The sequence below is a fragment of the Peromyscus eremicus genome, chromosome 6 (assembly GCF_949786415.1).
Source record: "Peromyscus eremicus chromosome 6, PerEre_H2_v1, whole genome shotgun sequence".
NCBI lineage: Eukaryota > Metazoa > Chordata > Mammalia > Rodentia > Cricetidae > Peromyscus > Peromyscus eremicus.
The window spans coordinates 116,980,110-117,007,720 of record NC_081421.1 but is presented as its reverse complement, the minus strand read 5'-3'; the positions used below and the strand labels follow the sequence as shown (position 1 = coordinate 117,007,720).

Here is a 27,611-nt window from a genome sequence, read left to right as displayed (position 1 = left end):
TTGTGACTTATGGCTTAAACCTAAATGGTAATTTAGTTTTAAAGAAAAGAAGTTTTCAGCTTATTGACTGGAAGAAAAAAATCCTGTATTTAACCATAGTGACTAGAGGATATATAACCAATAATAAGTATTTATTGATTTCTGAATGAACCACCTAAAACATTCCCACCAATACTATTGAGAAATAAGAGGCAGAAAATCAAGCCTGAGTGTGTTGCAACCATATTTACTCAAGGTAGTGGAGCATAAGTAGTACTTCTAAAAGTTTAATGGTTTATCTTAACAGGAGAATTTGTTTAAAAATGCAGCATTTGACTCCATAAACCCAGGGAAGCCTGAGATTCATTATTCTTAACAAATTCATAGGCAGTGCTAATGCTCTTGATCCATACATAGTATGTGGAATACAGGTGGCTGTTCCAATCTTGTAGTTTAGCACTCTGAGCAAAGTACTTAGCCTTTGGTTGGCCTTGTTTCCTTAATTATGAAATGAGGAAAATCAAAGGTTTAAGACCCTTCGAAGCATTCTGGGCACAAGTGTATCCTATTACACGTCTTAACTATCTATTCATTCCCTAAAGAGTCTTGTATTCAGGATCCTGTTATCACTTTTTTTACTTGTTACACATTGAGATTGTGAAGCCAAAGTAAAAAGTAAAGTTCCTTTTATTCTATATTTTGAGACATTTCAACTGTTGTTTATATACTCACAATGGACATTATCTCATGCACATCTGGCTAGATAAGAATGCCTATTAACCAAGATGTATAACATGAATTTACTGCAGTAGTCTAGTAAGAGTGAAGGCATGAAAGGTAAATGGGAGCAGTTCCCACCATGACATCCTCTGGAATGCTGAGGTGAAGTTCATTTCTGAAAGGCACCTCTCTCTGCAGATGAGAAAACAAGCAGTTTCAGATTTACAGACACTGAAAGCCGAACTGACACAGAAGAAAATGAGCTCATCTTTCAAATCTCCACTGTGTAAGTCCATCGAACTGACCTCTTGAGATTTTAGAGAATGATTGGAACAAAACAAGCCATGTGTTCCTTGGCAATGTTTTTTATAAATCATAAGGTTGATGTAGCAGTTAAAGAATAAATTTACTTTTTGTGTAGGTATTGTAAATTATAGTATAAATCTAAATAGTGGCTGTTTATTTTGAAGATTTTGAGTCTATTACCTATTTTACAGTACTACATTTTATAATTTCTTATTTTTAATGAACTTAAAGGCCAGTATGATGATCAAATTAATGATTAGCAAAACATACAATGTTTTAGTAAATACCAGTATATTTGCCTAGAAATAAAATTTTGTTAATCATATTTCAATTAAAAACAACTGCATATATAGGTATATGACAAATTTGTGTCTAATAATTTAATTTATACTGCTTTTAGAAATATGATTTTTATAAAGTTATTCAACATATACTAAGAAAGTAAATAATTTTACTGTCATAAAAACTAAGTAAATAGAAAACATAACACTGTCATAACCAATAGTTGATACATCACTTATTCCAGTTTGGAGGGGATCAAAAGAAGACAGGATTTATGTACATGGAGTTCAGAAGATACAAACTGTAGTGAGTCTTTCTCTGTTCCGCCAGCTAGCTCCCAAATAATGACACAGAGACTTCTTATTAGTTATGAAAGTTTGACCGATAGCTTAGGCTTGTTTCTAACTAGCTCTTATAACTTAAATTAACCCATTTCTATTAATTTACTTTCTGCCTTGTGGTTTTATTACCTCATCTCCATAGGGCCCATCCTACTTGCTCTGCATCCCCGGTGTCTTCATTGCCTTCTTCTTAGCATCCTCTCTGCCCAGAAATCCTGCCTAGCTATTGGTCGTTCAACTTTTTATTAAACCAATCAGAGTAACACATCTTCACAGTGTACAAAAAGATTATTCCACAACAACATTTAATCTATGTATTTTCAGAAAGCAATATAAATACAATGTTATGATTTTATTTTATTTTATATGCATGGATGTTTGTATGTCTGTCCCTGTATGTATGTCTGTGTACCATGTGTGTGCCATAAGGTCAGATCCCCTGGAACTGGAGTTAAAGAGCCCCTAGGGAAATGAAGTTGTGAGCTGCCATGTGGGTGCTAGGAATTGAACCCAAACCCTCTAGAAGAGCAGCCAGTGCTGTTACCTGCTGAGCCGTCTCTCCAGCCCTGTGATGTTGTTATTAATTGCTTTGAAAAAGAGAACAGGCCAGGCATGTGAGTTCGAAGCCAGCCTGGGCTACAGAGCAAGATCTAAGACAGGCACCAAAACTACACAGAGAAACCTTGTCTCGGAAAAAAAAAAAGAAAGAAAAAGAGAACAAAGACTGCTTTATATTTAGAAATTTATTTTCCAAAATTGATCTTTTAGAAAAGGAGCAAGATGAGAGAATAATGTTCTTACATAGCCTATAAGCAAAATGCAAATGTAGAAGAAAAACATGGAAACTAGGCAAGAAATGAGGGTTAATAAGTGAAGGACTATGAATGACTAGAAATGTAAACAGTGAATAGAATCAAGTTCAACATCAGCTTATTCTTATTACAAGAATTTTACACACAAATCTCATATCAAGTTTACTGGTTCAAATATTACTAAGTAATCTCACATTTAATTTGTATGCATAATTTTTTAAATCTCATACACTGTCTAAAGGTTTAAGTGACACTAATGTGGGTATGTCATGAAACATTAGTATGTACTATAAGGAGTCAGGAATCAGAAAAATCATGTCTAATCATTTTGATGAATCTAAATAGATACTAAATTCCTAGTTCTAAATTTAAGATTTGTTGAAAATAAATTCAACATAAACTGTTTCTCAAAGGCTAGGTCTTAAGACCGTGTTTGAAGCCAATAGTTTCTATTTCAAGTTACATATAGTTCTTGTAACTTTCTTTATTAGCATATATTAATTGTAAAAAATAATGGGCTTCATTCTGAGATTCTTATATATGTGTGTAATATAATTTGATCATATTCATTCCCCACCCCATTATCCTCTTTTGTCCACTAGTTACACATATTTTTAAAATCAGTAATGGTTTTTAACAGTATATTTTAATACCAAGAGAGAAAATTCAACATGAAATTTTGAAAGCAATTTTCCTAATTAAATTATAATATTGAAACATAGAGGTATATTTAATAGAGTAGTTGACTTATTTCTTGCTTTATATTCCTGGATATTTAAGATATGTATGTATCTTTTATGTTCAAATGAAGAATCTATTTCTTACCTGTGTGTTGAGTATATCAATAGGTAAGTTATGGTAACATGACAAAATATATACATTTTTATCTCTGCAAGAAGTTAGATCCATTTATACAGCTCATTCTTGCAAAATCTAATAGTCTGACAAAAGATGCTCCTCTCTCTCCATCACAGCTGGTTTTAAGGCTCCCCACATTTCTCCCGTTTGCTCTCTGGCTAGAGCATCTTCTGAGTAGTCAAGACAGTTGGCATTCCACATGCCAATGCCCCTCAAGCCATAGTTTTTGACATATGCTGCCTTTAGTGAAATGCTCTGGGGGTTATCATACCATACTTGATGAAAATGGCCAGCAGGATCCTATACAAAAATAAGTAAACTGTAAATTTAAAGAATTTAATACAGGAGGGGAAAATTATCAAATTCAAGGATTCAAAATGCATGCAAAGAAATAATGAAAAATTTATAGCACATTACTTTTCTGCTTTATTATTTAATGGTCATATACATGATATTTCTAAATGTTACCTTGTGGTACTTTAGCAGCAATAAAGATTACACAATTTAACCCCCTAATGTAGTCTATTTAAGAACCTCCTTGTCTTAAGATTCTTTATTTGATCTGTTCTAATGACTATCAACTAAGATGTATGCTTGATTCATTATAAGTCATGGAGCTTTTAAATTATACCCTAGAAGGGCCTGGTGATGAACACCTGGCACTCAAAACGATGAGGCAAGAGGATCATGAGTTCAAGGCAGGCCTAAACTACACACTGAGACCCTGTCTAGAACAACACCAAACTAACAGTTCAGATTTCTATGTCTCACTTTACATAAAACATGCTGAATCAAATTCTTCTAAGGCGGGTGCTAGGATCCACATTTGTTTATCTTCTGTTTTAATATTCCACTGGGTAACTGATGTGCAACCCAAGTTAAAAGGAACAACTGCTACTGTCCATTAAAACCAGCTTGTTTGCTTGTTTGTTTATTTGTGTATTTATTTATTTGTATTCTTTACAGTTTTTGGAAGTGTGCCAACCTAAGAGTTCAATAGATGAATACTGTTTGTGATAAATCAGCCAGATGAACAGGTAATAGCAGTGGAGGAGGAAAGGGCCACTTTCCTAGGTCTTACAGAATTGATTCTAAGGCTTTTGGAGGTGACTCCCGGGATGACTGAGCACAGGACTGATTAAGAACAAGAACTAGATTGTGGTCTTGTATTCACCTTCTACCCTGTACCACTGTCTCTCAAGAAACACATGGGTTATCAGAAAAGAAATAAAGGAAAGGACCAGGTGTAGGCAAAAGGACAAATGAAGGAGGAAAATGTATTATGAGAAAAAAAACCAGAGATATAGTGAAAAATAATTTTGTTTTTATATGCATTAGAAAACTGCTTAAAGGGAATTCTGAATGAATGCTAGTACTATTTTTATCTGTGGAGGCACTCCTGGAATGAGTTTTTTGATTAGTCTAAGAACAATAATAAACAAATAGGCTGCTGACATTTCAGTTTAGTGGACTCATTCAATACAGGTGTATCTCATTCTTCATTCTTCACCTTGTGGATTGATTGGTTTAAGCATGCTTAAAATGTGGTTCTATTTTCATGGTTCTAGAATATTGAGTTCAGGATGAATCTGCTATTGCTGAACTGAATAAAAACGCAGAATGATTCTTTTCAGACACAACAGAAACTTGATTATACTGTGACTAAAAATGAGGGGCATAATAGTAACAACAGATTGTTGTTTAAAGTGCCATTAAATGGCCTCTAAGGCTCCCCAAATTGTTTCATGAGTTATTTGACCTCAAATAGTATGTTCTGGATAGTAGTTAGCAACACACACTCAATCAGATGGAAGGGAGTACCTTATGAATAAGAGGGAAGAGTTCAAAGGCTTCAAACATAAAGAAACTATAAGGAAAATGCTATCAACCTTGATTTTATCAGTGGATGCTGTGTATTGTGTTGAAAAACCATACTGAATCCCATTGATATATGCAACTAATGCATAAGAGTAAAAACATCTTCAAGTGTGTCTAGGAAATAAAGTAAACATACTTAACTCAAAAACAAATCTATCCTTTCAAAGAAACTAAAATGGTAGTTATATCAGAAGATGTGGATGGGGAGGATGGGAGACATTCAGAGGACACACTATTTTAGTCAGACAAGAGAAATAAATAAAAAAGATCTAGTAAATACCATCATCACAATAATTAAGAGCAAAGTAGCAAGGGATTACATATTTTAAAACTGCTGATTTTAACTGATCTCACTATAAAAGAACTGTGTAAAGTAAGACACATGTAATGGATATGTATATCAAAGCAGGTTGTATATCATAAATAGATACAATTTTGTCAATTAAAAATGTTAATTTTTTGAAAAAAGAATATGTTTCTGCATCTTCTTACTTAGTAAAGAAAAATTAAGCCAATGATTACAAAACAGTGTATGGCAGTATATACTATCATTACATACATATTTATAAATTATATATAATTGATTACTATAACCATAAAATACTGTTTACCTGCCTGGTTGTGAGTGGACTGAAGCAGGCTCTATGTTAAATAAATACTTTATGTATTGCAACATTTCCTAAATATTTTAATATAATTCCATACAATAGAAATCCCAGACCAACAGATATGGCCAAGTGTTTTCTAAACATATTTGGTCATAGAACATGCATGAATATTTGCACATGTATGTGCATATCTATGTATAATGTTAACAGTTCTCAGAACAGAATTCTAGTAATATTGCCTGTATGTATGTATTTATGTATGTGTGTATATGCTATGTGTGTGTATGTTTTCTTATGTAATGTTTTTCTGTTCCTAACTTTTAAAATTCCTTATACTTTGTTTTACTTGTAAAATAAAATTGACAGATGCCATTTTTTCAATATAAAAATCTATAATGACTCATCTACTAATCTCGGCTTCATTCCCACCTCTCTGGATCTCATCAGAATTGTTAAGCTATTTTGAAATAAATGGAGACTTTCAAATATAAAACCTACTTTGGTCAAAGCCCTTTGAAAAGCAAATTACCTTAGCATAGTTGTCAGCTATTAAGGAAGTCCTATTTGTGATATGCATAAAACATTCTAAAGGAAGTAGACCAGGCAAGAGTTTTACACTAGTAATGTAACTTCAATTGTTCCCCAGGCAACTCAACTTCCTGATTACACAGACTCAGACAGGTTTATGCACAGAAACAGTAAAACTGGTAAATTATTAATGCCAAATATCTAACCACAAAATACAGAATTATGGAAACTAATAGAGTAAATGTTCATAATTTATGAAAACTTACCTTGTAGTTATAATAAGGAGCTTGCTGGTCTTTATCCCACTGGCTTCCAGAAACAGAACTATTTACTTGCTTCATGATCACTTTGTAGGACACCTGATGTCCTGCAGCATCGCTGCAAGGAGCCCCCCGAAAAGGGACCTTTGCAATGGTGCAAACGTCATCCTAGAAATACAAACATGTTCATGTTATTATTAAGCAAATGTAAAAATCCAAATGAGACGAATAATAAAAACTGTTAGAAATAAAAGATACACTATAAATAATCTGACTACACAGAATAATCAATATTAAGAAGAAAATGCATGGCATTCAGAAACTTCCATATTAGAAAATTAAAAAGAAACAAAGTTTAGCTTCAAAATATATTTCAGAAATTATTTAAATAAAGTTAAACATAATCAAAGCTGAATAAAATATATAATGGAGCAATATCATATAACAAATAAGTTGTTCTTACCTCTGATAGATTCAGGCAGGTATAATCATAACCATACCAGGGAATACCCATTACAAGTTTCTTAGGGCTAATGCCCATCTTGATATAGTCACTATATCCTAGTCACATGGGGATAGAAAAACACATAATTCTTCTGTTTATATATCTGTTAATATGTACATAGAAGCTGGACAGCACCACCAGATCTTAAGTTTGGAGAAACAGGTACATTTTTACAGATCCATTTTCTGCTAAAAAGTCATCCCTTAAGAACTGGAAGTCCTATGTCTTGCTTTCTAAGCTTTCTTTCTTAATAAGAGATGACATCCAGTAAAGATGTTATGGAAACAAAATACACAAAATATAATTGGAGAAATGAAAATTGCAAGAAATCATACTAATTTTATGTTAGCTGTTAACGTATATTTGATATTTGAGATTCTAAAGCTTCAAAACGTTCTGTAAATCTTAACTTTGTGGTAGTGATACTCAGAATTTCTTATAGAAACTCAAGTGTTCTATGTTTAAAAGTACTCTGTATGCTTCCTAGTGACCACCAAGATAAGAAATGTCCTTGCTCTTATACTATAGTGACCTGTAATTAGGACACAAGAAATGTGAACAAACTCTCCAACTACTCACGAGAATGGGGATGGGCTAGATCTTGTGCCAGTCTTGTGCAGGCGGCCACAGCTGCTGTAAACTTCAGAGTGTGTAGTCTTTCATAACCAGAAGACACTTCTGCTATGGCCCTCCCTAACTCTGGCTCTTACACTCTTTCTGTAAACTTCAGAGTATGCAGTCCTTCATAACCAGGAGACACTTCTGCTATGGCCCTCCCTAACTCTGGCTCTTACACTCTTTCTGTAAACTTCAGAGTGTGTAGTCTTTCATAACCAGAAGACACTTCTGCTATGGCCCTCCCTAACTCTGGCTCTTACACTCTTTCTGTAAACTTCAGAGTGTGCAGTCCTTCATAACCAGGAGACACTTCTGTTATGGCCCTCCCTAACTCTGGCTCTTATACTCTTTCTGTAAACTTCAGAGTGTGCAGTCTTTCATAACCAGGAGACACTTCTGTTATAGCCCTCCCTAACTCTGGCTCTTACATTCTGTCCGCCTCACAATGGTCCCTGAGCCGTGTGTGTGTGTGTGTGTGTGTGTGTGTGTGTGTGTGTTACAGAGTTTCCATTTGTGGTTGAGTATATATGGTTGAGTCCATATACAATTATTGTCTGCACTCTGACCAGTTGAGAATTTTTGCACTAACTTCCATAATAGAAATAAAAATGTCTTGCCATATGGCAAGAGTGTTAGGCTTGAAGTATAATGTAGGACCAATGATAATATAGCTATCCCATGAGGGTGCGATAAGAAGTAAATGAAATTTTCAATTTTTTTGAAAATACTAAAACTGTCCAACTTATTTTTATTATTTTATTGTTATATTTTATTTGTAAAGCAAGCTTTTATATAAAAAGGGTATATAAATAATTTAGAAAAACTAAAAGGTACTTTAGTGTGTAAGGTTTTGGAATAAATAATACTAATTAAGTGATCATTTCTTGGATTCTTACCAGTTAATGTCTGATTATAGGGAGCATTGGCTGCTGCAATACATTCTGACCAGATCTGACTTTGCTCATCATAAGACATCACGAAGAGAAAATCACAGGCACCTGCAATTCCGGTATAATTATAGCACCTTTTGTCTATGTTCTTTGGTGACCAAGCTACATCAAAAGTTACCTGTGAAAAAAAGCCTACATATTATTTTATATAACATGATAAAGTATATCAGATTCTTATCATACATTCTCTTGCCTCATTCTACCTAAGGATAAAGAACTGCTTACAGTGTATGCGTATGTAATCTGACACATGTAGAAGAGGGCTAATAAGGCCTAATAAATATATTTTGTTACTACATTGGACTGGCCTGCGCATGTATCTGGATACACAAGGACCAGGAGCACAGCACTGTGAGGAAAAAGAATTTCAAATCCAAATGTTCTCAAAGGGTGGGCTAGGAACTCACTGACTGAAAGAAGCAGGTTCAAAGGTTCAATAGTAACACTATGGTGGGGCCCCTGAATAAGCAGAAGGTGAAGAAAAGAAATCAAATACAGACTTTACTGTGTAGCAACATAGGTTACCTGTTAGTACTGCCTGATGATATTCTGAGTTACTGTCAAGAGAACTGGGCTTCATTCACCAACTCAAAATGCTTAACATATCACTTAAATGATCTTAGTTTTGGAAATAGCCAAATGAAATAGGTGATAAATTATCCTTTACTTTCAATGGTGATCATCAAGGATGAGTCTCTTGAAATATGTTTTTTACTTTAAATATTTATTGAGAGCCATTGGTAGCAAAAATCCATGAGAGTATACAGCAGGTGACAACTAATGCTCAGAAGGTCAGCCTATCAGAACTAAGGGTTCTGTTAGAGTAAACCATAATGCAAGGTGTTATGGAATTACTGCCTTTTGAATGAACTGGCAGTCTGTTGTTGTAAACTTTTTATGCAATAACAGTTATGATTCTCCCCATTTACCATGCATCTCCATGTTATGTGTACATGTAATCTCATGACTGACTGCATCTCACTCTTGGGCACAACTTTCCCTATACATTTAGGGTAATTGGATAGCTGTCCCCAGCGGCGTTTATTTTTTTATTAACATACATCTGGCCAGGGCCATTCTGCAGACAAAAGTATTTCAGCAAAGATACCTTTTTCCAAGGACAGAACTGCACATAGATAAACATTAGCCCATCTCACTCACAGATAAAAGAACCACTAACAGTTAAATCCTCAACCCCTTACCTTCACCCTGGGTTATTTATATAAGACTCTAACTGAAGAGATTTACTGCTCACATTCCTGGGATGATGTTTTAGCCATTTGCTAGTTACTGAGTTAAGGCAGTTACTTCCCACTGACCCAAGGAGACTGCCTACAAGGCCAGGCAGGTGATAGGTGCCAAGCTTCTTTCTTGTGCAAATCAAGTTTTAATTCCTCCTCAGCCAGGTGCTATTCCTAGATTTTCTCTTCAGCAATTACTCTGAGTGAAAGTGCTTTTACTAATCAAATACTACATGCTCTGACATAGGTTGCTTAGCCACCTAGCATATGTCCCCCTCCCTATCAGAAAGCAGCTGCAGCTGGGATGAACGGGAAAAGTGTCGCCAAAGACAGTTTACTTTCTTGTGACTTATTGACCCCTAACATTTTACCTAGCCATTTCTAGATTATAGTTTGAGCACATAAATTCCCTAATTGGTCTTAGCCTTTAGTTGGCCCTACCAGAGAACTCTCCTTTAGTCACTCCCCTTTTTGGGTTGTAATTGGAAGCTGACAATTAATTGTTTTATGTGTGGATCCTTATCGCCTCTCTCTGCGACCCTGAAAACTTCAAGCCTTGCATTGCTTTACCAAAGAATTACTGTGTGGGTCTATATACTGGTTCCCTGAGAGCACTGGGAGAATTGATTGAGAAGAAAAAGATGAGGGCGGAGATGGAAAGAACTAGGTAGAATGATGAGAGAACAGCAGGAGGGACCGAGAGCAGGAGGGACTGAGAACAGGAGGGACTAATGGGAGCGAAGTAAGAGAGCAGAAAAGAAACTGTGCAGATAGAATTGACTTAGAAGAATAAAGTTAATGGACTAAAGAACTCAGTGTGCTTAGATTCATTGAATATCCCTCAGATTAGAATCCTCAGCTGGCTGTTAGACTCTTCCACAGACCGTGGGAGCAAACAATATAGGCTGGACCTAATATTGTTTGTGTTAAATATTAATAAGTTTTATTGTGTAAAAACATTCTAAAATTCCACCAAATGTTTTTCCCGTAATCAGGCACCCAGTAAACACTTATCAATTATAATAAAATGAGTCTTTATATAAAATCTTCATATTTTGTCTAATTTATCTTAGCAAAACTTTCAGACTTTCTGAAAGTTTCCCCTATGCTTCATTGAGTACTAACAGTTCTACAACAATTGGTTATGAAGTAAAATTTTACATATTGGACCCATTTGTACTGCCTCTTATTACAAAATGGGAGCTGTCTTGCAGTAATAAAGTTAGCAAGTACCACTAAGCAGTTAAATTTCCAATCTACTGTTACTACTTATATATCTTGAATACTAAGAGTATTTTCACTTGAATTGCCTGTCACAGTTTATCTTACACTTCTGAGAAAGTAGTGGATAAAGACAAGAAAGCCAAAGCCTTAAGTTTTAGTATTAGCCCTTACAGCTTGCCCTGTGCTAAGTCACATAAGGCATCTGTCTGTCTTAGTCAGGGTTTCTACTGCTGTGAAGAGACACCATGACCATGGCAACTCTGGCCTACCTGGACTACAGAGTGAGTTCCAGGAAAGGTGCAAAGCTACACAGAGAAACCCTGTCTTGAAAAAACAAAAACAACAACAACAACAAAAAGAAAGCATTTAACTGGGGCTGGCTTACAGTTTCACAGGTTTAGTCCATTGTCATGGTGGGAAGCATGGGAGCATGCAGGCAGATATGGTACTGGAGAAGGAGCTGAGAGTTCTACATCCTGGTCCACAGGCAGCAAAAGGAGACTGTGTGTCACACTGGGCATTAAGCATGTAAGACCTCAAAGCCTGCCTCTGCAGTGACACACTTCCTCCAACAATGGCACACCCACTACAATAAGGCCACACCTGCTAATAGTGCCACTCCCTATGGGCCAAGCATCCAAACACATGAGTCTATGGGGGCCATACCTATTCAAACCACCACAGCATCTGAGTCTACTTTGAGAACAAAGCTGTAGAAAGAACTCTTTACAGGCATCTCTAGCTCTTTAACTCTGACTGCATTCCTATGAAGCTCAGTTTCCCACTCAAGGCTCTCTCTTTGGGGCATTTTTGTTTTCTGATCTCTAGCTTAAGAACTTTGAGCCATGTCATGAATGACTCCTTTTTGAGTGGTCTATCATTTGTTCTTCCTTTTTTATAATGAAATTCTCAAGTATCATTTCAAGATTAACCCTGTATAAATGATATATACCTTTTAAAATCTTCCTTTTAATTTATTCAGGACTGGCAAGATGGCTCAGGGTAAAGGCACTTGCCACCAAGTATAGAAACCGGAGTTTGTTCTCTGGAACTGATGGAAGGAGAGAAATGACTCCACAGTGTTGTTCTTTGACTTAAACACACATGCACACACTCATTCATACACAGACTAAATAAATGTAAATTTTTAAAATATTAATTCAACAAACATCTAGCAAACATTTCCTGAGTGCAAGAGTGATGCTATCTTCCCAATCTAAACCATAAATCTCCTTCCCACTAGATATGTCCATCCTTGCGTCATAGTTTTACCAGTGAGTCTCAAGTTCATGACAACCAACTCTGCTAGAATCACCTACAGCACATGGTAAAAATGCAGTTCCCGAAGCTCTATCCCATACTCAATGAATCAGTGTTAGGAAATTATAAATAGCACCCTCATGTGATCCTGGAGCAAGTTTCAGAATCATTGGTTTATAGTACTTTTGGTGCTCTACCTTGGATGAATATTACATGTATATATAATAGATACTCAGAATATATTTATTATACATATTTTTTATAATGGTGAGTTCTACATCCATTGATTCTACAAAGTATAGATAAAAACATGTGCTAATTGTCTATAATGAACATGTGTGGATATTTTTCTTACCCTTATATCCTCAACACAGCTATGTATTTACACTGTATTAGGTATTATAAGTAATATAAAGATTATTTAAAGTATATGGGCAGTTTTGCGTAGGTTATATCAAATACTTTGCCATTTTGTACATGACTTTAGCATCTACAGATTTTGATATCCAGAGTCCTGGAAACAACTTCCAGGGATACCAAGGACAATGTGTGTGAGTCCTACTTAAATAAATATTTTGGCTTTATTGAGACAGCATCTCACTATATAGTCCAGGCTAGCCTTGAAATCCCAGTCTTCCTGCCTCTTATCAGTTATGCACTGGTATTAAACATGTACCATCACATAAATGGCAGGATTTTAAATGCTTAAAGACAGGGATCTTTAATTTGCTCAGTGTGGTGGTTTGAATAGGTATGGCCCCCATAGACTCATGTGTTTGGATGCGTGGCCCATAGGGAGTGGCACTATTAGCAGGTGTGGCCTTATTGTAGTGGGTGTGCCATTGTTGGAGGAAGTGTGTCACTGTAGAGGCAGGCTTTGAGGTCTTATATGCTTAAGCTATGCCAGTGTGACACACAGTCTCCTTTTGCTGCCTGTGGACCAGGATGTAGAACTCTCAGCTCCTTCTCCACCACCATGTCTGCCTGCATGCCACCATGCATCTCATCATGACAATAACTGACTAAACCTGTGAAACCGTAAGCCAGCCCCAATTAAAGTCATGGCGTTTCTTCACAGCAACAGAAACCCTAACTAAGACACTCAGGAATCATTTTTTTTTCAGTGCTGGAGGTTATACCCAGGGCCTCATGCATATTCCTGGAGGTGACTCTCCAGTGTGTGTACACAGGTGTTTAGGTTTTTATTCTTTTTTAAGACCCAGGTTATCTTAATGTGTGGCCATGTTTGACAACCCTGATCTAGAAGCACACGGCCCTTTGCTACTTACACATTGTAAAGACGCCTTGTGCTGAGATCTGCTCTAATTATGTGTATGGCCTATTGTTACAGTTCTGGCTGGTTGTATAGAATTAGTCCTTCGAGCTTTTGTGGGCCCTGCATGCTTTGCAAATAATATAGAGACTACAGAGAATGAGGCAGTTCCCCAGCACTACCCCTCTTCGTTAGTGCCTGCTTTTTCTGCTCTCTACTCGTAAAAGGCAGCTTAGGCCCTTCTGGCTTCTTGCTGCCTCACAGCCTGTAGTGCTGTAGGCAAGTAGACAGAACAATCCCAATGCTGTATTTTGATATGAATAGAAACTCGGGAACTTAAATAATATTAACACTCCAGAAAAGGTGTTCGGGAAATATGTGCAGAAATTCTTTCACCATTCATTACTATAAAAACTAAGATACCATAAGTCATACTTTCATGAATATATTTTGATTAAAGACCAAAAACAAAAAAATGAATAATTGTTTACCTGTGATCCCTCGATCTCACGATGGAAGCACTCGGTGGTTTCTTTAACCAAAGCTGTCAATGCTTCATATTCAGGTGAAAAGCAGTTAACTTCTTGTTCTATGTCTATATTAATTCCATCCATATGTTGTGTTTTGGCCAAGTTAACTTTTTGAGCTATCCATGATGCTCTGAAAGTAGGATCAATGATATCCTTCAGGGAGACATCACCTTTGGCAGACACAGACACAGACATAATTATACACATGCTTTTTCAGAGTTAAAAGCCATTTACTTCGCAAAGCCACTCCCAAAGGGATCAAAATGTCTTTGAGACACATCGTTATTTTTGGAATATTAAGCCTCTGATTTGCTTTCCAAATGGAGAAATAGTGTGCCAAATAACAGCCACTACTTACTAATGGTCATTATAAGTAAAATAATTCTCAATTAGAAGCAGAACTTGTAGACCATGACTAAAGGTCAGCATGCTGTAATTAGGCAATCACATTTTCTCAAAAACAAGAAGTGGTTTTATTTAATTTTTTTTTAAAAAAATCAGTATTTTTGGACTAGATTTAACAGTATCCACAATTAACTTTAGGTCTTGAAAAAAAGAATGGCCCAAAAAAGGACTATAGTAAATAACTATGTTTTTCCCATTAGCTAGGCACATGTGTCTGCTAATAACATACCCTTTAGCACTACTCTGGCTCCTTTTGAGTGAGCATAGCACATAAGTTCTGAGTCATATTTTCCAAAAACTGCCACAGTTGTAATCTGTGACCAGTCATAAGATTTCCAGGTTTTCTGTCCAACATCAAATACAAAGACCTGCCAGGAAAACAGGGGGAGGCACCAGCACTTAATCCGAGATTCTCACACTGACATACACAAACCACCTCCATATGTCCAGTACTGTGGTGGGCACTGGGCACAGAGAGTACAGGACAAGACGTCAGGTTACCGTTATAACTGCTGGCTACATGGACCTGGAAGAAGTACTGGCTACTGTCGAGGTCTGAAGACAAAAAGAGCAGTGACTACAAATGTTAGTATAGCAGACACTAGAATTCAGAAAAGAACCAGGGAATGGTTAATCTGGGGCAAATCATGAATAGCTGTGTCAGTAATTCAGCCCTATTGAGAAGTTAGTATCCTGAGGGAAATGGAGAGGACAAAAGCATTTTTTAATTTATTTAATAAAACACTTTATTGTAATGGACTCACATAAAAACATCATTCATCTAGATTAAGGTAGCCACTCAAACATCAAACTACATCTCAGCGAACTTCTATGCAGACTGAATGGCCACCCTGAAGCCATGGAGGTTCACTTAAGGTTTTTTACTTTTACTATTGATTAATTTTTTTACATTTATCCACGAAACAAACAACACAAAACAAAAAGCCTGTGACAGAGTTGAAATGAGAAAAACCATCTGCTTTACACATTTGTGGTTTATGTGACCTTTCCACTGCATTCTTCGTCACCTAATGTCAGGACACAAATATTTCTAAAAAGAAAAAGAATGTGTTCTGGAAAACCCCTTCTGCTGAAGTGAGAAACAGATTGAAAGGGACCGAAACTGGAATCCCAGTAGGAAGTGTTTGGGTGAATGAGATCATGAGTGGGGTCTCAGCGAAGGTTGGAACAGCGCAGCTAACACCAAGTACAGAGTCTGAAGAGCTTCAACTTCTGCCTACTTCGTGTGGGGCCACGGACACTGCTTGGTTCTCTGTGTGCTTTGGATGACGCTAACTTAGAAGAGCAGTCAGGTCCAATTTTAAAGTAGCTAACTTGTTCCTCCAGCATTTTCCCCACCAAGATAATTCTAGAAGCACAAAAGCAACACTGATCATGTTCCTTTTACCTCAAGGTATTAATTTATGGATTTAGTAAATATTAATGAATTCCAGTAAAATGTAGGAGAGGCAATTTGCTCTGCACTAGAGGCACAGAGGTTAATAAATACCAAGGTCCACTAGGAATTATTACAATAGCATTAAGGCATACAAGGGGATGCAGGGGCCTGTGACACCATATAAAGGGAATCTGCTAGCTAGGTGTCACAAGAAATCCACGATGACTGCAAGTTAGGGGACTTCCGCAACCTGGAGAAAGACAAAAGAAAAGAGACAAGTGAGCGTTGGCAGAGCAGAAACAAAACCAAAGTCCTTACAACGAACTATTCTACAGCTACAGCACAGAAACGCTAACGAGATGGAAGCACATAAAATTAACAAGGTAGGTGGCACTCTCAAGCAGCACTTGGAGGACCACAGAATTGTCCATTTTATCTGGAGATCCACTAGTGTTTGAAGCAAGGATGGCACATGACATTGGCACTGCAAATAGAGACTTGGGAACCACAGGAGAATGGATGGGGAAGGGCTGTGTAAAGCACGAACCCTAACAGTAAAGGCCGACATTTGATTTCCTCATCCTCCCTCTTACCTTTCAGAATTAACTATGCATAGTTCATTTTTTTTTCTGCCAAGTAACTATCCAATAAACTACACACAGAATGCAAAACTGAATGGCCCGATGCTTTAATTCTCATAATTAAGATTCAATTTGTTATTTAAAAAAAAAAAAAAAAAGCTAGGGCCTGTGATATCATAGCAACCACTCCCAATCTTGAAAATACAAAGGAAGGAGGTGTTGGGTTTGGCATGGTAGAGAATGGTGTCTTATTTAGGGTAACTATTGCTGTGATGGAACACCACGACCAAAGCAACTTGGGGAGGAAAGGATTTATTTAGTTTATGCTTCTACATCACTGTTTATCCTCAAAGGAAGTCAGGACAGGAACTCCAACAGGGAAGGAACCTGGAAGCTTGCCAAGCCTGCTTTCTTAGAGAAGCCAGGACCTCTAGCCCAGGGATGACACCACCCATAATGGGGTGGGTCCTCCCACATCAATCACTAATTAAGAAAATGGCCTACAGGCTTGCCTACAGCAGGATCTTCTGGATGCCTTTTCTCAGTTGAGGTTCCCTCCTCTCTGACAACTCTAGCTTGTGTCAAGTTGACATAAAACCAGCTAGTACAAATGGTGTTCACCCTCAAAGCACAGTTCAATTCTCCGGTATCCCCCCCACACACACCCGCTGACCACACACAAATATATGCAGCGAGGAGGGAGACCATATAATCTAGCCTCCTATTTCAAAAAACAAAAAGACAGTGAAAGGCCTCATTTCCTACGAATCTATGAATGAGCATAATTCTGTTTCTTTGTGTATAATTCAAAATGCTCACAAATACTATATCACCCACTAAGTATTGAGTGCCACAATAAATCAGATTGTTATAAAGCCACTTAATTGTGGGGAGGAGCTTCAGGCTGAAATAGCTGAGTGAGTGCATTGGATTCCAATTTAGCCAATCAGGACCAGCCAACTAAGTAATCTCCGGGAAATTCTGCCAGACCATAAACAAAAAGGTAAGCAGCTATCCATTGTCAACCAATTACTTTTCTTCCAGATTCAGCCTGTAAAAGACCTACTACCCGGGATTTTAACTTCTGAGCTTTTTATAATGAGTGCTGCCAACGACCATTGCTCAAAGAAACATTAATGGACCTACATTTTTCCCTTTAAAGGGTGTTAGCTTTCCACACTAGGCAGAGTCTACAAAAACACTGTCACTGTTTTTTTTTCTAAACAATGGGTGCAAACACAGAGATTTAAATAGCTATACCTCAAAACCAAATACAAGGTTAAGACCCTTGAATTGCTTGTTCTTTGTACAATTTTTGTAGACTCGAACCTCTGACCTCTCTGACTTCTTCCAGGTCCAGCTACCGCTGTCTACTCCAGTTATGTGGTTTTACTATTGCTTCAAGAAAGAGTGAAGTTGTAGGGCGGTGGTGGCGCATGCCTTTAATCCCAGCACTTGGGAGGCAGAAGCAGGAGGATCTCTGTGAGGAGGATCTCTGTGAGTTCGAGGCCAGCATGGTCTACATAGAGAGATCCAGGACAGCCAGGGCTACACAGAGAAACCCTGTCTCGAAAAAAAGAGTGAAGTTACCAGAAGCTTTATAAACCGTAAGGTTGGGTTCAAGGAAAATCAAGTACTTGTTTTTGCCCCACTCCTGGGGGAGTGAGCGTCCATAAGAATCCGTATCATGAGTAAAAGTCAGCAGAACGTCTGCTTTCGGGTGTACTTTTCGGGTTGAGACTTTATCCGTACTGAACACGCACTGCTTTGGAAACTGAGGACCGGTTCTCCTCCCTCCCCGCAGGAGCCTGAGTGGGTAGGGACAGGAGCTGGCCTTGGGGGTCCGAAGAGGCAGGGGCACCAGCTGGCTCAAGCGGCCGGAGAGTTCCTGTCTACTCTGAAGGGAATCACTCCCAATAGCGGAAGGCTCGGGGTGGTTAAGGCTGCTGGGAGCGCCACAACTTCTCTAACGGCCTTGAGTACCAGGCGGACGGGCAAAGGGCGTGCTGACCTCGAAGTCGCGGCGATGGCGGACCGGTCGGCAGAGCGCAGCCTCGGAACACGGGCAGTCCCCGGCCGAGAGCCGGAGCGCCAGCAGCAGCAGCAGCAGGAGAGTGAGTCCCGGGAAACCGGGAAGCGCCATGCCTAGGGTGGAGGCCGCCGGAAAGGCACCGCCTGAGGGGCGGGGCCTGACGGTGGGTGGGCGGGGTGGGGGAGGGGCCTGTGGTGGAGGGGAGGGGCCTGCCTGTTGTGTGGGCGGGGCCTAGAAGGCGGGGCCTGCTTCGATGGGAGGGGTAGAGGGCGGGGCCTGCTGCCGGGTGTGCGGGTTTGAGAGCAGGACATGCTTCCGTGAAGGGTTAGAGGGCGGGGCCAGCTGCCTGGTGTGCGGGACTGAGAGGGCGGGGCCTGCTTCCGTGAGGGGTAGATCGCTGGGCCTGCTGCCGGTGGGAGCGTGGAACCCTTGTCTCCCTCAATCCCTCTCCCCGGTAGCTGCAGGCACAGCATATGAGTGAAGGCAAGAGGCGCCCACACTCCAGTGCTTGGAAAGGCCAGCAAAGCAGTCTTAACTCAAGTAACTCTCAGCTCCACCACTTTTTTCCTCTCCCCCACTCTTTGGCTCCACACCATGCCATGCTTGCGTGTTCTAAAAGTTTTCTGCTCATCCATCTTACAATTGTTTCAGAACCATTTGCACACTCACCCCCCACACCCACCCAGTAAGTTCACTGTAAACTCCAAGAGCTCATGTTTTCTTTTTAAAACTCAAAATCGATCAAAAAATGGGCATTCTTTTCCAAGTCTCTACACGGGATGTTAAAAAAAAATGTGAAACAGATGGAGTGATATTATTGTCATATTACCAGATATTTGGTTGTGTGTACTGTGATTTTTCCCCCGCATAAAATAAAGTGAATTTAAAGATAAAATAAACTCTGTGCAGTGATCTTAGCATGAGAGTTACAGCTTCATGAAGAGCCTTTCCTTTTGTTATGAGAACGTGACAGGGGAGTTTCAGCAGGCTCCCTCACAGTGGTCCTCAGCCTTCCTAATGCTGCGACCCTCTAATACAGTTCTTCATGTTGTGGTGAAACGCCCAACCATAAAATTATTTTCGTTGCTACTTCATAACGAAATTTTTTGCTGCTGTTATGAATTGCAATGTAAATATCTGTGTTTTCTGACGTCTTAGGCTACCCCTGTGAAAATTTTCGTTCGACTCCCGAAAGGTCATGACCCACAGGTTGAGAACCACTGCTCTATGAGATCCTGGGGTTGCGCCTATATTTTTCTGCTTGGCAAGTGCAGTAAATGCTGGAAAGAAAGCACATTTTGAAGATTATTGCATTTCTATGGGGAATTCTCTTGTTTAAGCACCAACAGGAATAAATATTCTCTTTATGGCTCTAAAGGAAACTGAATGTCATTAAACTCACAATAACAATTAAAACGCCAATTATAGCATATGAGTTTAAATTTATTGCAAACCCCCTAAACACCAATAAAAATTTAAATGAATTCTTTTCCCAGAACCAAAGTATTATCAAAACAAAGACCTCCCTGAGCTCTCTGAGAAGAGGACCAAGCTTAAGATAACTAGAAATGGAATAAATTAGTATACTTGTAATCTTTGCAGATTGGCTTTGTCTTAACTTCTCTTCCTGTTGCTGTAATTAAAAAGTAACTTAGGACAGGCTATGCCGGTTCACGGTTCAAGGGTACAGTCTACTATGGCAGCCACGTCAAGGCAACAGGAGCTTGAGGCAGCTGGTCACAATCGGAAGGCGTGCTGACGTTCAGCTAGCCTTCCCCTTTATAATGCAGTGTGGGAACTAACCTAGGGAACGGTGCAACTCACAGTGCCAGAGTCTCCCTCCCACAATTAACTTGATCATAGGCATGCCCAGTGGGTAACCTAACCTAGATAATCCATGCCTGGAGGCTTGTCTCCTTGATTGTCCTAGATCCTGTCAAGCTGACAATTAACACCATATCACAGCTCATCACAGCTCTTGAAGTCTTCTTGGGGTCTGCAGTGGCAGCATTCTCCGGTCTCCTGTGATGAGTGTGTTGAGAGGACTGCTGCTCTGCTACGCTCCTTCTCACTGCTCTGATATGCACTGACTCCTCACACCTGCATCAGAGTCATAGCCGTGTGAAATAGGCATAGGTCTCAGTCTGATATCACAGACAATGGAGCTAAACTACAGGTAGATGGCCCTGATGTTCCAAAATGTGAAGCAGGGATTTGACCTGAGCTTGCCTTAGCAGATACTCTTGTTTTTCGGTGTTTTTCCATCTAAAACCTGATTTGTATCTCAAGGGTTGATTGCAGCTCAATGATAGTAAGGCGTGGAGCTAGGATTGCAACTTGGACAGTGTAGCTCCAAGACGGTGATCTCAACAACGATGCCAAGTAGTCTCCATTTCCCACCAGGGAGGGGCAGCCCTCAAGCTGCTCCAGAGCCTATTACCTGGCCTCTGAGCAAGTCACCTGTCCACTCGGGTAGAGTTGCGCAGCACCCCAGGGCCAGAGTGCTCTATTTCTAACAGTCATCTCAATTTGAGTTAGGTATCTATCTCACTGAGATGGAGGAACAGCATTAGGGTGACAGCTGAGGACTGACATCAAGTCAGCCGCACAGGTCAGGACAGCTTCTAGAATCTCCATGGCCATCTTTGAACATCAGGTCTTCCAGTCCCACCTTACACCCATCTTTCCCTTCCATAAGGAATAAATTTCAAAGCTGGGAATTGTGGTACATGTCATTAATACCAGCACTTGGGAAGCTGGGGGCAGACAGGTCTCTGTGAGTTCGAGGCCAGCCTGGTCTACATAGTGAGTTCCAGGACAGTCAGAGCTACATAGTGAGAGCCTGTCTCAAAAAAAAAGGTTTCTGCTTTTGCTTGGCTCTTCCAGAATATGCTTGCCATTTTACTAAGCAGCTAACCTTTTAAAGAAAACTAATTGCAGATAGTTTCTTCACCTTGGGCTGGAAATTGTCTTATTGTTCCCAGGAACTTTACCTTGGAAACTTGCTGGAAATGGTGATCTCTCTTCTGTAGGGGACTCTTCAGATATTTGAACACAGATGGCCAACATTTCCTCCTCCTGAATCCCAAACCTTTCCTCCTGTAGCTATATCAACCTCCTTCACTGGACCCTGATCTAACAATCCTCATCCCACTCAGAACTCTTTTCCATGATCTCTAAGGACAGCATGTATGGTGCTTACGGGCATTCCAGCGTGAACAGGACTATGCATCATACAGCAGAACTATTACTCTTAGGAGCTGATGTGCCCTCATGCCTGTCATATTCCTGTGGGCTCAGAATAAATTCACAATCAGTAAAACCGCTCTGTTGGTTTGATGGGAAAGGTAAAGCCCACTTTTGTTCCCCTTTTACTAACGTAGTAAACCTGTTTAACTTGCTTCACATTCATCCTGTAAAACTGCATCTTATTTGAGCCAGCCCATCATGCATGCAAAGACTGAGAGACGCTGCGCCTTTCATGTACTTCAAGTTGAGGGGCTCAGAAAACAGGCTGCCAATCTGCAAACAGAATACTTGTCACCGGCTTGTATTGGCATAGCAACCATTACTGAAAAGGAGTTCACTTTCCACCTGCCACATGATGAAAACCAATAGGGACTAAGGCCGTCCTGCTGGCCAGGTCTCTCTGTTAACATGCCAAGACTGATTGCACCGAAGAGCAGACGGAAGCCTGCTCATCTTTAGCACTGTTAACCACAACCCTGTTGTGGGATATTTGATCACACTGTGACCCTCTGAAACTGTTAATAAAGTTAACCTTGAATCGGGGGCAGAGTCAATGACTAGTTGACAGGAATTAGCCATAGAGATTTTGGAGGACCCAGGATATGATAGAAAGGCACAGGAAAGATTAGGGAGGGGCTTAGAAAGATTCACAGGCTTTTTCAATCTGAGAAGCATGGAGACAGAGGGTCAGCTGGTCTTTCCTCCACTGCTTTCTTGATCTGAGTCCCAGGTTTTTATTGACAATAGAACAATTTAGATAAATGATACATAGCCCACACACTTGGAGATGGCCACAATATTCCATTTGTTGCCTGTATTAGTTTACTAAGGTTGCAATAATTAAGTGGCCCAAACCAGCTGAATGAAACAATAACAACATATCTACTGTTCCATAATTCTAGAAGTCCGTGAACAAGATATATTGGTGGTGATGTCTTTCTAAAGACTATGATAGAATCATCTATTCCAACCTTGCTTTTTGGCTTGTAAATAGTCACCTTCATGTTTACATGATGTGTTCTCTATATGAATGTGTTCAAAATTTCCCTTGCTTCTGCAGACACCAGTTATTGCAATACAACCTGCACTGATAATTTCATTTTAACTAGATGACTTCATTCAGTTAGACTTCATTTAACTAACTCAACTGATGGTTTCATTTTAACTAGAGAGGGGCTCTCATTTCTGAACCAGTGGTTAGGAATTCAACATGAATTTGGGAGAAGTCAGTTCAACATGTAAGCTTCAACATGTACCAGGTTTCTTCCAGTTTCTTCCACAGTGTTCAAGATATAGAACAGGATTCTTTTATAATTCTAATTAAAATAACAGAAATTTGCCTTAATTTTCATATAAGCTATGATGACGGTGAAGTTAACAATAATAATGACCATGGTAGATATGGTGATGGTAATTTTATTAAGAACTATATTCTAGTACCATGCACAAAATGGTATAAGAGCAACCCAAAAGGACTGTTGAGCTCTGTTGGGCTCTACCTAATTCCACAGCCGGAAACATATGTCCTTGTGAGTCAGGGGTCAAACCAACTAGTCAGACTTAATATTAGAGAAAGCTAACATGTCCTATTTGCAGCACGAGGGTTCTTAGTGTACTGATCCTGTCCATCACAATGACTCCACAGTTCTACAGTTCTTATAGAACCTGTTATTTCAGACATGAGGTCGATCTTTATTAGCTATATGACCCTAGAGAATTCACTTAGCCTCACTTGTAACTAAAAGGAAAGATGGGAGTTGATAATAAGCTATGCACTCATTTCTGGATAGCTGGTGTGCATCCGTCCTTCTGAGGCTGGTGACTCAGGGTAGCTGTATTCATCCACTTTCTGTTACTATAATATGGTCAAGATAATTTAATAAAGATGAGATGTCTATTCAGCTCACAGATTTGGAGCTCCAAGGCCACAATTCTGGCATTAGCTCAGCTTGGGTGAGGCCCTCTTAGCCACATCACTTCCTAGTGGATGTGTACACATGGAAAACATGCTAAGAAGTAAGTCAGAGGGGATGGGGTGAGACAGACCAACAGCCATGATTGATTCCAAAGACATGCTTCCATGATCTCAGGCTCCACTGAAGAGGCCCACCATCTACACCACCATAATAAGTACCAAGCTAAAAGAGTATGAGCCATATATCCAAGCCATAACCACACCTGAGGAAGCAAAGCTGTGTATCAGCAAGGCCAGGCCTGGGGCAGCAGTGGTTGCTTTCCTGCCCACCCTCTCCCTGCCTGGACTGGTAATGCACCCAGGTCTCCATTGAGATGTCTGGAAGATAGACAGGAGAACTTATACGCCATTACTGCTGTAGGAAGGCGCTCTTTATAGCCCAAGATGTGTTTACTGCCCATGCATCAGAGGCGCACATTCTTCACTGAACTTAAGCTGAGACATTCAGTCAGCACAAGAAATACACCGTATGAACCCACAGTGATGAAGTGGTAAGGGACTGTTACCCCCTTGTTGAGGCTCCATTGTGTTCAGGGGGAGTGATCGATCTACACCCCGGGCAATGGGAATGGAGTCACTGTGCAGGAGTCTGGAGGATGCCCTTCTGCTGCAGCCAGTGAGCAGAGTACTCCCGTTCCCACCCCTAACTGCAGTGGTGACACTGGGAGAGACAGTTCTGCTGCCTTGATGGTGTCGGGTAGCATTTCTTGGAAAGAGAAGGGAATGGGGTTCCCAGAATAAGTCCCCCCAAAGTGAGCCAGTGACAGTCCCTTTCTCCTCAGTTATGTAACTGAGCCAGTTACATAACACAGCTTACTGCGATGGTCATCAACTTGACATGCTCTAGAATCACCTAGACGACAAACCTCTGAGCACGTCTGTGAGGGTGTTTCTATGAGTTCACCAAGGTTGAAGGACCCACCTAACTGTGGGCAGCACCATTCCACAGGCAGATTTCCCAGACTGAATAAGCAGAAAGTGAGCATGTGTCTGTCTCTGCTTCCTGACTATGGATGCAATGCAACCAGCTGCATCCTACGCTCCTGCTGCATGCCTTCCCCACGATGGTCGCCTGTGTCCTCAAACTGTGAGCTCAGACAAAACATTGCCAAGTTGCTTTTGTCAGGTACAAAAGCAATGGACCAGGCCGACTGTTTTCTCTAAGAGCTGGGAAGATGACAGCTAGGAGGAAAGCCTTGCCGGTGTTTCCCAACCCTCCCGACAACAACGTCTGTGACCCTGAAGCTGAGGTAATGAACTCACCTGTAGGCTGAGAGCTAGCCAGTGCAGAAACAAACCTCATACAAGCAGCCCCTTGGGAGTCTTCAGTCCAGAAGCACGTGCAGTTCAGTGGGATTTGAATGACCGTCCCAGCCACCTCAGGGGTGCTGAGCTCTAGGCCCTCTGATTCGGCAAATTAGATAAATGAAAGGATGAGATGGAGCTGTTGACTTGCTGCTTAAGGCAGGGGTGGAAGGAGCAAGAGAGAAAAACCAGTACAGGTTAGATCTGTGCTCAGAATCCTTTCCTGGGATCCGAGAACTTGGAACTTGTGGGAAGATTCAGAGTGAGGGAAACATGGTAAAAACAATAGAAGATACCCCATAGGTCTGACCTTTAGTTAAAAACAAAACAAAACAAAACAAAAACAAACTACACTCCACCTGCAGATGGTGCATCCACAATGGTCCAGTGCAAAACCCATAGTAATCAGGGAATATTAAGCAATCAAGCTGCTGGAATTGGAGACCCAAACAAGCAATGATAGGGCCTGTCACAGCTTAACTCATGAGGCTGTGGAACAGAGCAGATGGGGTCAGTCTGACTGCTGTGGAAGAAAAAACTAAGTAATATAACTACATCCCTCCTTAAGGCAAAGGCCGTATGCCCTGAGACAGTGTGAAGGAAGTCAGTCCCTGAAGGAATGCCTTATCAAAGCCATTAGGAACACTTGGTTATCTCCATCTGAACCCCACAAATGTGCAGATGGAAAACAATAGGAAGGACAGACACTAGTGAGGAAAATATAAGAGAAGCTGTGGTTAAACCCCAGTTCACTGGGCCAGAGAGAACTATGTTCATAGAGGAGTTAAAAAAAAATTGGGAAGAGCCCCCAGAGCTCAGGGCAGCTTGACCAACTTGGCAGCCATCCTGGCCCAGATCAAGGGCTTTGAGTCAGTCAATCCCAACACCTATTCCATCCATGAGCTTCTGGACCTGGAGCCGGTGCTGCAGAGCCAGATCTGGGAGCACATCATCGCCACCGAAGATGAAAACCTAAAGCATGGCTGTGACGGAAGGAGTCTCAGCAATGGTCCGGTGTTTGTGGTGCTTCAGAGACCAGAGGCCTTGTGTGTGTGTGTGGGGGGGGGGAGTGTATGTGGGTGTGGGTATGTGTGTGTGGGTGTGTGGGTGTCCATGGTTGATTCAACAGGGACCTAGAGATTGGGAAGGAACTTTGGTGACTTTGCTGAGTCCTTTGGTGGGGCAAGATCTTTATAAAGCAGGAAAGGTTTTGGTGGATTGTAGCACGAATCTTAAAAGGTCTTATTAATAAAAACAAACCGAGGACCAGGTACTGGGTTGAACGCTGAAAGATCAGAGAGACTGAAGAGGCCACAGCTAACCTCACCTCGCCAATTCCTGAGCTGATCTCGTTTCCTCAAACTTTGAAAGCCTCTGAGTCCTTATCCGGAATGGATCTCAGCTAAACTGCTGCTCAAAAGCCTAAAAGCTTAACTGACTCTAATTCCTGGTCCTCACGCCTTATATACCTTTCTGCTTCCTGCCATCACTTCCTGGGATTAAAAGCGTGAGTCACCATGCCTGGCTGTTTCCAGTGTGGCTTTGATCTCACAGAGATCCAGATGATCTCTGCCTTTGGAATGTTAGGATTAAAGGTGTGTGTGCCACGGTTTTCTGGCCTCTATGTCTGTCTAGTGGCTGCTCTGTTCTCTGACCCCAGATAAGTTTATTAGGATGCACAATATATTGGGAGACACAATATATCACCACAGTGGATCTCAGTGACGTGGACCAATATATAAAGTGTCCGTAAAGTTAAAAAAAAAAAAAACCTGGAGGAGTGTGGGGGTCCTCTTTCCTACTCTGCCTGTCAGCCATTAGTCTGAGAGGGGAAAGAGGCAGAGGGTCATCAAAAATCTTTGTATGGGGCCCATGAGCAGGAACAGAGGGAGGCCCCCAGGAGATAGATTTCAGTGAATCAGCTCAACTTTATTGCAGAGCATAAGGAATATATAGGATTGGGGAGTGTTGGGGAGAACCCTAATTTGCATTGAGTGGCACGTTTCTGCCACAAGGCTTAGTATGTGGCAGTAGGGTCCTGTAGCAGAGCTCCTAGCACAAGTCTTCTTAGCAGGGATCTGTGCCAAGGGTCAAGCTGAAGATGAATCAGGCATCTGGTTTAGAGACAGCTTTTAGATGAGGTCAGTCCTCCAGGCCCAGGGACATTCTCCAGATAAGGGCGGGTTGAGAGCAGGAAGCCTTGCTGGGGAGGGAGGGAGTTTCCGTATTGCTGTGCTTAGAGAGAGCTGCCAGGCTATGGCAGACTGCAACCTCTAACCAGGCAGCAATGTACTCCAGCAGAGGAGAATTTAAAAATGCTAAAATAGAGATCTATCTGGGTTACTCAAAGGCAAATGTGGCAATATTTGTGTCGAGCTGGACTTCCTAAGGGGGGGAAACTGACAAAAAGCCCAAGTGTGTGCTGAGCAGCTTCTGGGCGGCTTTCAGGCCTGAGGAGCAGTTCACAGGAGACACTGTGACAGCACAAGGCA

General features: G+C 40.4%; 2 protein-coding genes across 6 annotated transcripts in view; one reads left to right on the top strand and one right to left on the bottom strand.

The window, feature by feature from the left end:
• The window catches only part of Spata1 (spermatogenesis associated 1), a 41,122-nt gene extending 32,181 nt beyond the window's left edge, over positions 1–8,941 (top strand). For 3 of the 4 annotated variants that reach the window (XM_059266406.1, XM_059266408.1, XM_059266405.1), the window contains 2 exons: positions 898–985; positions 8,612–8,941. In XM_059266406.1, the coding sequence (XP_059122389.1) occupies positions 898–985; positions 8,612–8,640 (117 nt within the window). In that variant the 3' untranslated portion in view covers positions 8,641–8,941. Of the gene's footprint in view, positions 1–897; positions 986–4,264; positions 4,336–8,611 lie in introns of all 4 variants that reach the window. The other variant, XM_059266407.1, reaches the window with a different exon arrangement.
• Positions 370–18,750, bottom strand: Ctbs (chitobiase). Of its 2 annotated transcripts, XR_009379946.1 has the most exons (8): positions 18,570–18,750; positions 14,808–14,946; positions 14,135–14,343; positions 8,592–8,763; positions 7,036–7,133; positions 6,579–6,740; positions 3,266–3,598; positions 370–891 (listed from the first exon to the last, which is right to left on the bottom strand). XR_009379946.1 is itself a non-coding variant. In XM_059266410.1 (7 exons), the coding sequence occupies exons 1-7, from the start codon at positions 18,699–18,701 to the stop codon at positions 3,374–3,376; spliced, it is 1,137 nt and encodes a 378-aa protein (XP_059122393.1). In that variant the 5' UTR covers positions 18,702–18,750; the 3' UTR covers positions 2,354–3,373. The 2 variants fall into 2 exon arrangements, 1 of the variants encoding a protein (XP_059122393.1); XM_059266410.1 differs by lacking the exon at positions 370–891 and having other exon boundaries at positions 2,354–3,598.
• Positions 18,751–27,611: the final 8,861 nt, after the last annotated feature.

Coding starts and splice junctions, on each gene's coding strand:
- Ctbs (XM_059266410.1), bottom strand. CDS start 18,701: ATGGCGCTTCCCGGTTTCCCGGGACTCACTCTCCTGCTGCTGCTGCTG. Junction 7,134..8,591: donor CTATAATCAGACATTAACTG/GTAAGAATCCAA, acceptor CCATGTGACTAG/GATATAGTGACTATATCAAG. Junction 6,741..7,035: donor CCTGCCTGAATCTATCAGAG/GTAAGAACAACT, acceptor TTGTATTTCTAG/GATGACGTTTGCACCATTGC.